The 14,773-nt window shown below is 40.9% G+C and overlaps 1 protein-coding gene across 3 annotated transcripts in view; it reads left to right on the forward strand.

Annotated features, from left to right (window-relative positions):
* Positions 1 to 14,773, forward strand: part of PTPRR (protein tyrosine phosphatase receptor type R) — a 257,281-nt gene that overhangs the window by 240,164 nt on the left and 2,344 nt on the right. For all 3 annotated transcript variants that reach the window (XM_032646704.1, XM_032646702.1, XM_032646703.1), the window contains one exon: positions 1,008 to 1,121. In XM_032646704.1, the coding sequence (XP_032502595.1) occupies positions 1,008 to 1,121 (114 nt within the window). The remainder of the gene's footprint in view (positions 1 to 1,007; positions 1,122 to 14,773) is intronic.

Below are 14,773 nucleotides of genomic sequence, written 5' to 3' on the forward strand. Positions count from 1 at the left end.
ATTGGATGTGGGAGTTGAGAGAGGGGGAGATGTTGAAAATAGCTCCAAGATTTCTAGGCTGGAAAACTTGTGGCTGCCTGGTAATGCCATTGAGGAAAAAGATAATTAATTCTGTTTTAGATACACTGAATTTAGATACATTGAAATGCAGCAAGTGTAAAAAAGCAACAGCAAGAGTGCCAGCTAGGAGGTGGAATGCCAATCTAGAGTTTAGGAGAAACTTGGGGAATTTAAGTGGAGATCTGAGAGAAATTTACATTTGTGGTTGAAATTGCTGAGAGAGAGAGCGAGAGAGAAAGCTTGTTTGTTAAGTTGATGACTTACCGTCTGAAGGAGATTCATGAGTAAACCTTCCATGACAGGTAGTATGTCTGTTTAACTGTTACCTTGATTAAAAAAAAAAAAAAAAAAAAACTTGGAAATATGTGCTTCTAGCCACATCCTCTCTCCTTAACTGAATTGAATCTTCAGTTATTCACTAGCATCTTCCACATCAGTATATCTAAGACCAAAGTCCCCACTCTCTCCCTCAAATCAGCCCTCATTCCAGAATTCCCCCTTCCTCTCGACAAACGCTGCCATTCTTCCAGTCCTCCAGGCGAGTCACCTTGGACTTCTTGCTTTTCTCACCGTTCAGCTCCACTCCTCCACACTCACATTTATGATGTGTATAAGTCTTTCCCCTCCTTGCTACTGCCCATACCTTACCTAATTTCAGGCCTTAATTCTTCTTTGTAGAACAACTAGTACCTTTTTCGCTATTCTCTCCCCCACTACTACCTCCCTCCACTCCATTCATCCTACTGCTTAGACCTAAAGGGAAGAATTGCCATTAAAGCACTCAGCACAGGGCCGGGTTTGTACACTCAGTACATGAGAGCTGTTGCTGCTGTAATTACTACTATTAATCGCAATTGTTTCCAATTTTAAAAGTACCTTTTTAAAAGAATATATTTTACCTTTGCTATTTTTCCTTCACCTTTTAATGCGTTACCTTTTCTTCTCAGTGCAGGGATAGGCAGGACGGGGTGTTTTATTGCTACATCCATCGGCTGTCGACAGTTGAGAGAAGAAGGAGTTGTGGACGCGCTGAGCATCGTCTGCCAGCTGCGTGTGGACAGGTGAGTGTCGGGGGCAGAGGGTGAGGGACACTTCAGAGCAGCGTCATCGTCACAACCTAATCCGATCAGCCTGACTTTGTCAACACCACAGGCTCTGAAGTCCTAACTCTCTGTAGAGATTTGTGTAAAATGCTTAGGAATGTACATTACATTAAAAAGCCATCAAAGAAACTTATTTGCAACACTGACCCTCAGGAGTCCAAAGCCAAGAGCTTATGCTTAACCCTTCCTTGTCTTTGATGCAGGTTGTTTATGGTGGTAGCTGTTCCTTCTTAATCTCACACCTCTGTTCCTCCATAGGGACTTCGCATTTTCATGTGACTTAAGTGAATCATTCACTTTAGGATCTTGATCCTTAAAAATGAGGCATATGTCATAATACCAAGAATCGGCTTTTTTCCCACTGTTCCTTTTTTAATTGCACAAAATGCAGATAACAAAATTTACCATCTTAACCATTTTTAAGAGTGCAGTTAAGAGTGTTAAGTACATTCACATTGTCCTGCAACCTAATCCAGAACTCTTTTCATCTTGAAAAGCTCTGTACCCATTAAACAACAAGTACCCATTTCTTGTCAACCACTATTCACCTTCTCACTCTATGAGTTTGGCTACTCTAGGTGCCTCATGTAAGTGGAATCATGCAGTATTTGTCCTTTTGTTACTGGCTTCTTTCACTTAGCATAATATCTTCAAGATTCATCCATACTGTAGCACGTGTCAGAATTTCCTTCCTTTTTAAGGCTAAATAATATTCCATTGTACGTATATACCGTATTTGGTTTATCCATTCATGTGTCAATGGACACTTGGGTTGCTGCCACCTTTTGGCTGCTGTGAATAATGCTGCTATGGACATGGATGTACAAATAGCTATTTGAGATTCTTTGGAGTATATACCCAGAAATGAGATGGCTGCACCATATGGTAATATTTTAAACTTTTCAAGGAATACCATATTGGTTTCCACAGCAGCTGCACCCTTTACAGTGCCACCAACAGTGTACAGGGGTTCCAACTTCTGTTTGTTTAGTTTTGTTTTTTGGAGTGGCCATCCTAATGGGTGTGAGTTGGAAGAGTCATGTTTATGTATAGATGGTTTGATCACCTTTGTGATGATGTCTGGTTATGCACTGAAAACAGAACAAACAAGTAATTTCTTTTCTTCCTTGCTCCACAACTAAGCCTGGGGAAACGAACAGTTGAGTCAGTGACCGAGAACGTGCACAGGTGCTCATCGAGAGCAGGCACAGAGAGGAAGATGCTGTGCGGGAACATGAGCAGTGGACCTCCCTGCTCTGCAGTTTGCTGTGCTATCGTGGATGAAGAGTTGTTCTGAGAGCTGAGCTATGGTTTCTCTTCTTTCATTCGCACGGCGAACATTTATGAGTCATCTCCTAAACGCAAGGCATTTTTCTGGATGCTGCACGTACTTAAAGGAGATGAGTGTGGCTCTGCTCTCCTAGAGTTTAGATGCTAACAGAGAGAAGAGAAGAGATAATAAACAGCACAGAAATAAACAGGACAATTTCAGACAGAGATAAATGCTCTGAGGTAATAAAACAAGAGTCACAGGACCTGAGCCTCCTGGAATTTAGCCCTGTGACCGAGTTTCCTAAAACTACAAAAGTCACATTTTTAAGTCATGCAATAAATATTTGTTGAGCCCCTACTATGTACTAGGTCCTAGAATTTCAATAGAGACAAAAGAATTGTTCGGAAAATTCAACGAGAAAATATATATAAAGCACTCAGAACAGAGTCTGGCACACAGGAAGCCTTTCAGTAAATGTTCACTTCGTTACTATCATCTTCATTATTATTAAGATCATCAGTGAAGTTTCTCCAGTCTCTAAAAACTAAACATTCAAATCTCCTTTCCAGATGAGGTTTTCCCTCCCCATCACTATCGTTCTTTGTTTCATTTTAAATAGTAATTTCGAAGTCTTTGTCAGTGTATCTTCCCTCTATTTTTCTCTTAACTTTGGCTTATTAGAAGCTGTTTACCTTGATGATTAAGATTATGGACTCTGGAAATCTATTACCTGGCTTTGCATCCTGGCTCCCACCATTTCCTGGTTGTGTGGCCTTGGGCAAATTATAAGACTTCTCCATGCCTTGATTTTCTCATCTGGAAAATGGAAGTAATAATAGTATCTACTTCTTATGTTGTTATAAGGATTAAGAGATCATCTGTAAAGTGGCTGGCACTTAAGCATGCAACCAAGGTTAGCCACAGTTATTATCAATAAATATAGCAAGAACCTGAACATGTATCTATAAATTGGAACTAATAATATATACGCCACAGGGTTGCAGTAACATTAAGAGGAGATTATACCTGTGGAGTACTGAGTAGAACATTTAGTCTAGGTTTCTTACCCTCTCTCTACCCAACTCCCCACTTCTGCCTTTCCATAGCCCTCATGTAACTACTTCCAAAAATGTCTACTTTTTGTGCATAAGAAGATCAGCTTCAATTCTCTCTCCCCCTCCTCTTATAATTGCTGTCTTGGTTTCCTGAAACCCCCTTGCCTTCCATCCACTACTGCCCACCCCAACTGGAACAGGATCCATTTGCTTCACTTCAGACTCTGCGACCTACCTTCACCAAGAAGAGGGGACCTATGTCAGAGAGTGAGGGACAGTACCCAGTCAGTCTGGAGTTGCTCCTGCGGTGACCTTGATCTCTTCTGCTTTGTGCTTCTGTAAACAAGGCTCCTGCATGGGACCCACATATCCCCCAGGCACTCCAGTTCATGTCCGTGCACCCACTTTCCTATTAGCTAGAGCCAGAGCTCCATGAATGCCAAATACATAGATCTAAACGGACTCCAAGTTGATGTCCAACACCTGTTCTGACCCTATTTGGAACAACACCCTGAAAAAAAGGGGGGGCTTGGTTTGCTCATTGTTTGGGCTCTTGTTACTCTTAGATCTTGTCTATTCGCCCTCCCATCTCCCTCCTCCCCCACCGGCTTCTATAGCCTGACCTCCACCTTGGTTTCCACTTCCCGGTCACGTTACTCTGTCAAGTCTACCAAATTGTTCTCTAGCTTTGAAGAGAATCACAAATACATTTTTTAAACCATATCACAATGCCTCCTCTATCGGCTCCTTCCTTCCTAAAGCAAATGGGCAGAAATTTTTAGCCTTGGCCTTCCATCACCACCAAGGTCTCCCACAAGGCTTGTCTTTTTACTCCTGATAGGATTTTCAAAACATATTCAACTTCTCTGCTGATCTAAAGCCTATGGGTTCCCTACCCCCTGGATCTGAATTACTGCCAATATGTGTCTTGATATCATTCTAACTGATTTATTCATCAAGATCCCTTCTACATAAATTCTGAGCCGCTGCTTCTGTTGTTTATGAAGCAGATCGTCTCCTTGAAACTTTCCTTGAAAAGTCTTGCCTTTGCCTTCCTTCCTTCACAGGATTAACAGATTTTCTTTTTCTTGTCTCTTCCTTCTGTTGTGCACTTCCTTAGTTATTATAAAAAGCAAAACAGAAAACACCCTCCTTTCTTTGTCTCCATCCGACTTCTTTCCATCCTTCTTGCATCTTGCTTCATTTTTTCATTCTTTTCTTGTCATACTTCACTTTCAGAATTCCAGCCTGTAGGTGACTGCTGCTGTCGACCATGGCTTTAACTCATATTGGTAAAGGGAAAAGCGGCCTCAGAAAATCCAAATGCCTGTCCTTCTGCTCTTGCAGCTTATTGTTGTTCATCAGTTCTTCAAACCTTGCACCCAATCCTGGTCTCTGTGGCGGTCCTTGCCTTCAATTTTGTCTTCAGAACGTTCCGAGATGCACTGTTGACAGCAGAGGTTTATTTAATGATGGTGGCTACACCATGGTCTTCAAAGCACATGCCTCATTTAACTCCCAAAATGAACCCAAGAGTCAGAAAAGAGATATGCCTTGGCCTCACTTTTTTAAAATAAGGAAACAAAGAATTCAAGATAGCAAGTAACTTGCCCAATGTCACCTAGCTAAGAAAACTGGTGAAATAGACCTCTTTGGCATCTGGGACTTCTGATTTCTAACTCAAAAGGTATGACTGTTTTTGATAAAAGTAAACAATCTTCTGGAATATGTTTATTGAAGAATTGCTAGACAAAAACTTAGCTCTCTGATCATTCTTTGCCGATAAAAAAATGCAATGACACTATAATTTTTAAAACAATGGTTAATATGAAGGAGAGCTGTTTCATGGATAAAGTGATATTGTCAGCAGTTGCCTGAAAAATATAACTTGAGGAACATGGAGAATTTGCCTCATCCCAAAATATCTAACTATGGAGGGTGCCTAAAATATCTGTGTGTAGTGAATGTTTAAAAGACTACTATTAGAGAGCCAGCCTTTGGTTTAAAGAGTCATTCCTTTTTCAAGTTTCTTGAACGTACAGTTGAGAGGTGAGAGTGATACCTTATGTCTTCCTGGCTATTAACACTTTAAACAGGGTGATCTATCCTTTTCCAGTTAGGGTATGTTAGCTAGAGGGTATGTTAGCTAGAGAGTGTGTAACTCCACACATCGGGAAGACATTCAGAACTGAGGTCTTGATGAAGAGGAATTGAAGAGAGGGCTCCAGAAGAGGCCCTGCCATTGAGACTGATAGACAGCTCTGGGCACTGGGGAGGTGAGGGCAGAAGAGCTGCAAAACCGCTACCTGATTTGCAGGGCCCAGTGCAAAATGAAAATGTGGAGCCCCATTTTAAAAAATGATTAACTCTTTCAAGGTGGCAACAGCAAAGCATGAAGCCAATACGGGGTCCTTCTCAGCACAGGGAGATGGGGCTGGCGTGACTGAGCATGTCGGGTCCATGCAGTCGACCCTGTTGGGGGATGTTTTAGGATGGATGTTTGTAGATGGGTGTGAATTCTGTGTCCTGTGGAACAGTCACCCACGATCTCTGCTCAGAGCAGTTCTCCTGAATCATGCATACGGTCATTCATTCAACAAACATTTACTAAACATCTACTGCTGAACATGCATCAGGCGCCTGGGTAGAGCAAATTGGATTCCTTGACAGACTTTTCCAGACTGTGTTTCTCAGGGCACATTTTAACGATTAATTACACTATGAGAACCCGCTAAGTGTCAGACTCTCTTAGCCTGTACTCAGGCAAAAAAAAATAATAATAAAATAAAATTTAAAAGCTTCTCAATTAATTTTGAGAAAAAGCTATATGCTATATTTCTTAGAACCCCTCTCCACTTGGATATTCACAAGAAGTATTAAAGCATTAAAGGATCTGAAGTGTCCCCCAGCATGGAAATCTATTACACTTCCTTGAAGGACTGTTTCACATTTATTTGACCACACAAAACTTTCCTCGGACACTATCTAAAAGGGAGGGAAAGAAGTTGTAAGATAATAAATATAAGCTATTCTTTCAAGAAGTTTGGTGGCGAAGAGAAGACTAGAGATGGCATAGGAATTTGAGCCTGGGTGGAGACCATTAAAAAGGGGAAAGGAAAGGGTGGGACTAATTGGAAGCATCCAGCTGAACACAATAAGGGCTACAAAAGACAGAGCCAATATATCAGAGGGCTAATAGTTTGTACTCTGCAGGGTCCAAGCTCCATAGAATTTTTCCTATCCTCCCATACCCTCCTTAGCAATGGCCTCTGCCCACTAGTGATCCAAGGCTGCACATTGCATCTTTTTTATAGTTTACCCCCCACCACTTTTATCTGCCTCCTCTGAGAAGTCCAGAGCCTGGCTCACAGCAAAGAAAAAGAAAGTGGTTTTGGTACTGGAAATGGCTTCCATGATTGATCAATCAACAGTTTGAGCACTGAGTAGGATCAAAGACCTTATCAAAAAAAAAAAAGAGAGAGAGAGAGAAAGAAAGAAAGAAAAAATTACAATGCTTGATCATTGTTATTCAACATAACAGAAACCGGCAATTTGTACTCATCACAAGTCTGCATTTTAGCAATAAATTCAGATGGTCTGGTTTAGAGATGAGTGTGTTATGCCGAATGGATGTTTCCAGTGTAACAACAATGACAGAACCATTTACTGGATTCCTCACTCTCTGGCAAGACATTATTTTTATTGGCTTTCAGGCAACTTCTATTAATAGATACTACAGTTCTCACTGCAGATTCATGAGCCTGTGATTCTCCTATTAATAATACTTTTGAGCATATTTTGAACTAAAATGGGATTTCTTTTTTCCAAATAGGAGTTCAGATTCAGTGCAGGGCACCCACAGGTGTTTTATTTAGAAGTGTGTTCATGGATCATTCCTTCGTTGCTATGATATTCATTTTTAATTAAAAGACGAAGGTAGTAGCAGGCAATTGGGACAGAGCACTGGCTGGTGGGAGTGGGAAGCAGGCAGCCACTAGAGAAAGAGATGCCAGAGATTCCTGGACCAGATGTCAAGGATGTTGGTGCTAATCCTGGCTCTGACCCTAATTTCCAGTGTGACGACTTGTCACTCTAAGCCTCTGTGTCTACATGTGGAGAAAGAGAAGTGGTGCATATCAGAAGCCTCCAACCTCATCTGGTCTGAGGACCCCTTTTCAAGAGTAAAATATTTCATGGACCCCAGCCTGATGGTTATACTTTGAATCCCATAATGCTTATAAATGAATCCTGTTTTATTATTTAGCCCTTCCACGGCTTGCTTAAATCTTCTCATCTTAAATATCGCTAAATTATTGTGACGATACCACCTAATTAAGAATTCCAGTTGCTATTAAAGCTAAACCAACACTTTCATCATATTTAGCGCCTGCTACAAGAGATTCATTTAGGCTTGTGTATACTGTTTTCATGGTGTGAGATAGTGATGAAGGTCATTTACACACTGAGTCTGAGAGATGCACTTGTCCCTTTAAAAGTAATAATAATAATCCATAATAATAAAATGGCCCAGGATACTCAGAGACTGCCTCACATGCATATGGAGAATGACTAAGGAGCAAGGTAGGGACACCAGAAGACGTCTAGGCAGGGAGGCAAAGAACGTGTTCCATTGTAGGTTGACCTCAGGCAATCTTTTCCTCACTGTATTTCTTTTCATCCCACTCGACACCTCTGAACTCTGGAAGAACTTGAAAACAGAATTTGGGAAGTGAAACACATAAAATAATTTGTGATCCCAAAGGCTTTTTTTTTCTCCACTTTCCCTCTTTTTTTTCCTTCCCCAGAAACAGGAAACAATCTGTCTAATCCACCCTTTTGAGAGTCAGTAGTGAAATCTGCAGTTGTCTTTGTACATCCTTACCTTGGAGGCCTTAAATTGGAATGACATCCAAAGACCTTACTTGTGGCTTCCCAGACAGGATAGAGAAATGCTTCCAGTGTGCGTCATATCATTGTTTAAATGTTTTGATTAATCACTTCAGTTTGACGATTTTTTTTTTAACTATAACAACCTAAGAAGAGGAATACGTATGCCACCAGTTTCCTAGGCTAATATGTGTCCATATTAGCAAAACTAGGTTAAAATAATTCCAAAGCTAAAATTTTCACCTCTTGGTATAATTTTTACCAACCTTTATCTTACATTTAGCCATATCCTTCTGCAATCCCAACTAATCCCAGAGATTCCCCTTAATTAGTGAATTTCAACGATCTCATTTGAAGATCAGGGATTGAACATTTTGGTTTACTTATTTTCAGAACACTTGAAGGTAAAGCTTAGAAATCGGTTTGGATTTACTTGACATCACAGTTCTTGAGACCATAACAAGACGTCCTCTCGTAAAACAGATAATGCCAACCGAATCTTCCAAGTGGTTGTCAGGACGACCTTTTCCTTCTTCTCAGCTAGGAGTCAACTGAGTGTTAACCTGGGTGTTCAGAAGAAGATTGGCTAGTTTTCAGGAAAAACAAAAATGGAACTCAAGGTATGCTAGTGCATTGAATTATCATTTGACTTGTGTTGGCTTTTATGCCCTACACATACTTTGTAGAAAAAAGTATCTATATTCAAAACACCCGGTCAGAAACAATCAAAATGTTTAAGTTCTTCGTCCTTGAAATGACATGGTATATAGACACAGGGAAGATGTCTGTCTGAGACACCCCAAGTTCAGCCCCAGACGTTAGCCTGGTTTGACTCATGCCCAAGCTATCAGACCCATGAGGCACATTAACGTCCACAACTTTTGTTCTAAATTTACTGTACCAAACTTTACCAAAAGAATTCCAGATTCAAAAATAATAAAAAGCCAAGGAGCGTAAGTTCCATTGTTAGCCCAGAAGTGAGTCACCGCTGCAGCATTTCTTCTGTCTACTGATTAGACCGGATACGCTCTGGGCGGTGCAGCAGGAAAGGCTTGTTGCTCTTTGTATGTGTGAGTTAATAGTCACAAAAGGTCACAATTTTAACATGTTAAAAACCAAATCTCTCTCCTGGGCATCTGGAGGGGTTTTTTTCAACACACCCTCCCAGTAGCGAAGGTGAAAAAATATATAGTTTTTTCTCTTCTAACCTGAGTTTACCCTCAGCTGACAAAGCTATGTGCTTTTCTGCAGAGCGTCCGAGAAGACACTGATTTTTTTGTTTGATGGGGCTAAGGTGACATGTGCTATCTGACATTTCTGGAAGGGCAGTATATCTGAATCCTCTCTGGCCTGGCCATACACACTGTTCATATTCTGTGGCCACAAAGAAATCAGAGCCTTGCACCCAACACCATTTTTGCAGTAAAAGAAGTGACTTTCTTCCAAAGCATGAAATGGGGCAGAATTAGGGTGAACAAATAATATGTCATCCAAACCCAGGCACTTCTGAGAGTGAAATGGGGCTTTATTAATAATTACACCATTGGGCTTCCCTGGTGGCGCAGTGGTTGAGAGTCCACCTGCCGATGCAGGGGACACGGGTTCGTGCCCTAGGCCAGGAAGATCCCACATGCCGCGGAGCAGCTGGGCCCGTGAGCCATGGCCACTGAGCCTGCGCGTCCGGAGCCTGTGCTCCGCAACAAGAGAGGCCACAACAGTGAGAGGCCCGTGTACCGCAAAAAAATTACACCATTTACAGGAGTAAATCAGGACTGTCCCAAGCAAACCAGATGCATGATCACCCTAAGGGCTTATGTTAACTAAGCATTTACCAACAGAATAAGAAATAGAACACGTGGCATTTATTTAGTACTCTAAATGCCACTGTGCTAAGCATTTTATGGATTATCTCATTTAAACCTTGCAAAAAGTGAAACTTTATTAGGTAAACACCGTTTGCCAGGCCAGTGGTTTTTAAACTTTTTTTTAGTGAACAACAGGAAACAAAACACTGGGAAGACAAAATCTTCTACAAAACACCAATATGGAAAACCATTAGCAATAATTAATAAAAGAAAGAAGGAAAGGAAGGAAAGAAAGAAAGAAAGAAAGAAAGAAAGAAAGAAAGAAAGAAAGAAAGAAAGAAAGAAAGAAAAGAAGGAAGGAAGGAAGAAAGGAAGAAAGAAAGAAAGAGAGAAAGAAAAAGAAAAACTGTAAAAAGGAGAACTGCTGCCCTGGTCAAAACTGTGATTAGAAGCCAGTCCTAAAGGCCGACCCTCCTTCTCCACTACAGGCACCACGGTAGAACCCTGGGCTCCTGGGAATTCTGTGAATAGCCTTTGGCTAGACATTGATAGGCTCTGACTCATTTAATCCTCACAATCTTGATGAGGTTTGTCATTAATGTCATTTTATAGGTCAGGAAAACCCAGCTGGGAGGAACAAATGATTTGTTCAAAATCCTATAGCTGATAGGTTCAAAAGCAAGGATTCAAACTTGTCTCTGTCAGACTCCAAGTCCACTTCTTGCCACTAGGTCATCTACCTCCACTGTAGGTGACTTCTAGGCTGGTTAATATTTAGAAACATATTGGGATCTTTCCATCTTGGCTTGCCCAACCTGAGCAATATGGCAGAGCTATCCTCTGCCAGGTGTGCTCTTAGTTCTACAAGGTCCTCAGAGGACTCATCCCAGAGCCTTCCAACTAGTCCTATTTGACCAGATAGCACCAAAGAGCAATAGTAATAAAAACAGTTAGCGCTATGGTACCGGCAAGCGCTTAGCTATGTGCTAATAAACAGTTTAAATGGACTGTCCCATTTATAGTTCACAACAGTGCTATGAGGCAGGTACTCTTTGAATACCTCATCATGTCGCAGATGAGAGAACAGCACTGCAAAGATTATGTAATAAGGGTAAAGCAGCTAGTAAGTGGTAGTGACAGGATTTGTCTTGACAACAGTGTATGGTGCCTTTTAACCTCTTAACACACTTTGGTCCCTACTGGTAATGAACGTGATGCTTTGGCATTCTAAGTGCCTTTTCAAACTCACAGTGACTCTCACAGCTAACTGGGTTGCCTTGCCCTGCTTTTATATGACCTCACCCTTTTTTGATAATCTGATTCCTGTTTGGCAGTAGATACTGTAGCTTAATGCATTATACCCCCTGGGAAAAGATTTGTGCCCAAAGAGGATTCTCCAATGAGAAGACAATGCTTTAATATAATGTACTAGGTAATGGTGGTGATGTCGGCGTGCTGCCCGACTGATGACAACTTTTCTCCACTGAAGCAGCATCTTGATCACCATGGAAATCTTTTAAAATCTTAACTTTGGTCAAGTTTAAACTATGATCTGTTGGAGGTCAAAGATTATTTAGTGCCTGCTCTTTAAAAGGGAGTTGGATAATGCCTTTTAAAGTAATAAAAAGAGCATCCCTGCTTCTTACCTTCAAAGACCGGCTTGCTTAGGAACTTATAGATCCAGGCCTCAGCAAGTCCATGGAGCCCTGTCTGACCTGAAAGGTACCTGCAGTCCAAGTCAGAGCTCTCCTGGAGGCTGAATCAGTACAGGGCTCTCTTGAGGGTTCATGATTAATCTCACGTTGTTTCTTTATTCCATAAATGTATTTTGTATATAGGCACTATATTAGCTTCTTGAGTATTTTTCACTATGGCCAGCCTAAAGAAGACTGTATTTGTCCCATAACAGAATAAAATCTGCAGGGTAATCCTAGAATTCAAGTTCTTACAAAGATCAACAGAGAATTCTATATACCAATATATTCAATTGGAAATTTAATATTTTAAAAGATGAGTGTAATGAGTTCCTGATTTTGAGTCAGCCTCCAGTTAATGCATTCTGGGATGTCCCTTGCCTTCTTTTAGTCTGGAGTTTATATGTTTTCATATAACATGAGACAGCATGGCCTGGGTAACTTACTTGACAGGTGTTTACTTAGGACTAGTAAGTGCTTTTCACTTTTGCAAATATGCAAAGACTATAACATCATGCCTGCTCTTAAAGGATCTAAAACCCAGTTAGACATAATTTTGGAATGGGATTAGACAGTATATCACACGATATCAAATTACTTATAATAAAGACCCTATCTTAGCCCTGTCTTTCTCTACTACCTTATAAATGGCAGATAAAAAGACATAAGGCATGCTTGTTAACTATCTGGGAGACACCAATCTGGGGGTGAGAAATAGAGGCTAATATACTGAATGATAGAAATAGTGATATCAGTAAATAAGAACTTTGTGCTGAAACCAACAAGTTGAAGTTAATAGGAATAAACAAAAAGTTCTGCATTTAGTTTGAAAAAACTCAGTAGCATAAGTACAGGATGGAAGAGAGCTGTAATTTTCACATTCAAAAAAATCCTGTGGACTTTTTCATTAACCCAAAGCTTCAAAATGCTTGCAAAGCACCAGGCACTAGGTAGGCACTGTGGGATCTTTCCACCCAGTGCACCTGTAGATGCAAACTCATTGGTCTATAACGTGGAGTTCAAGGGGGAAAATATTCCCACTGACTGGATCTCATTGGGAGTAGACATAACACTCTAAGAAGGTCATATTTGATAAAAACAGCCTGTAGAAAGGGGAGACTAGATTGGTGAGTGACAGGGAAACCAGCCTGCATAGAAATATTGAGTGACCACAGGATGTTTAGTCTAGAGAAGAAAAGATTACGGGACTTTGATGGTTGTTTTCCAGCATTTAGAGACTATTGTGTGACTGTAAGAGGAACCTTAAGGTTTTTTGGGGTTATTTCAGTTGGACCAATGGGGCGGGTGAAAGTTAGAGAGGGGCAGATTCATTCTGATGTCTTCAGAAGTTTCCCTGCCAACCTTGGCAAAGCCTGAGCACTCCAGCAGAAACTTGCTGACCATCTACCATGTAGACTGCTCCCTTTTGGAAAGACAACATTTTGTTGGCAGTTGGAATACATGATCTCAGAGGATCCCTCTGATGTCAGTGCTCTCCCTTTTATTTTTCAAAACAAGTGGGAAGTAACCTAACTTTTCCTATACCTTCCTTAAGCCTTGAGACCCACAAGAATTTTGCTAGCCTACAACTAATGAGTTCATTTCCCCATCTTCTCCAACTTCGCTGGCAGAAACAACATTGACTTAGTTAACAGAATGTCATAGTAAGTATCTTCCAAGCATTAAAATACACTGCTAACCTATCTGGGGTAAAATGGTAATTAAAACCTAGACTGTGCCTTCATTCATTCACCAGTTGGACATGTAAATACCAGTGTTCATCAGAACATACAATCAGGGGAAAATCTTGGCTCAGTGTGAAGTAAATGGTGGGAAGAAGTTCACAGACCAGAGTCCGTGAGATGGAGCACATATAAGGCTCCACACACCATCCGCAGCTCAAGGAGGGGGACTAATGAGCTGTGCGGATGCCAGAGGAAGGGAGGCACCTCTCAGCTCCCTGGAGCTGCCTCAATATTTACCGTGGCTGGATCTCCCAAGCTTCACAGTCAAAGCCAGCATATTCCGGACACCTGCTGTTTTTAGGTGTGCCCAGATGTCATCAGCTAAGAAGAGGAAAAGTCACCACATCCTCAGTTGGCCATTCCTGTTGTCAACTTAGGATCAAGGAACACTTTGGCCAGAAAGTTGCCTTCAGCACAACAAAATGTGCAGTTCTAGGGAAGAGGACCGATGAAATATTTCTGCCAATAAGTTGCAGTCACCAAAAAACGTATATTTACCTTTTTATTTCTTGCCAAATACATCATTTGGGCATTATGTCGACCAATTTAGTGTCGTCTTGAAGGGTGAAGTGTTACTAACTTAATATCACTGCTTAGTTTAAAAGGGTGAAATCTTACTGCTTTAGTATCTTGTGAGCTTGTGTTTATAGAGGTGGGCAAGTAAACATACGTACAAGCCCAGTTTTAGTTATTACCGTTAACTAGAAATCACACTACAGTGAGGCAGTATATTTCGTTTTTTAAGTTGAAGAGCTCAAAGGCCTCAAAATAATTATTTTGAATGGTAACAACAGCCACTAGGAAGAACTAGCTAAAACATAAGTTGAAAATTGGTTGTAGCATTGGTTGTAGAGTTATGAAGATGATAAGACTTCAAATAGTTACTAATAGGGATGTAGTTATTCAGTGAGCAGAAAAAAAATGTAACATTTACACAACTATCAGTAGCTTTGCCACGTAAAAGAACCATTATCAAAAAAACAAAATGCCATATAGCTATTTTATGTATAAAAGTATAACGAGAAGCATCATTACTTCTCATGAAGTCAGATACCTTCTACTAAGCTAAAACATAAGGTATTGGGCTTCCTTGGTGGCGCAGTGGTTGAGAGTCCGCCTGCCGATGCAGGGGACACGGGTTCGTGCCCCGG

Source organism: Phocoena sinus, chromosome 10 (genome assembly GCF_008692025.1).
Source record: "Phocoena sinus isolate mPhoSin1 chromosome 10, mPhoSin1.pri, whole genome shotgun sequence".
Taxonomy (NCBI): domain Eukaryota; kingdom Metazoa; phylum Chordata; class Mammalia; order Artiodactyla; family Phocoenidae; genus Phocoena; species Phocoena sinus.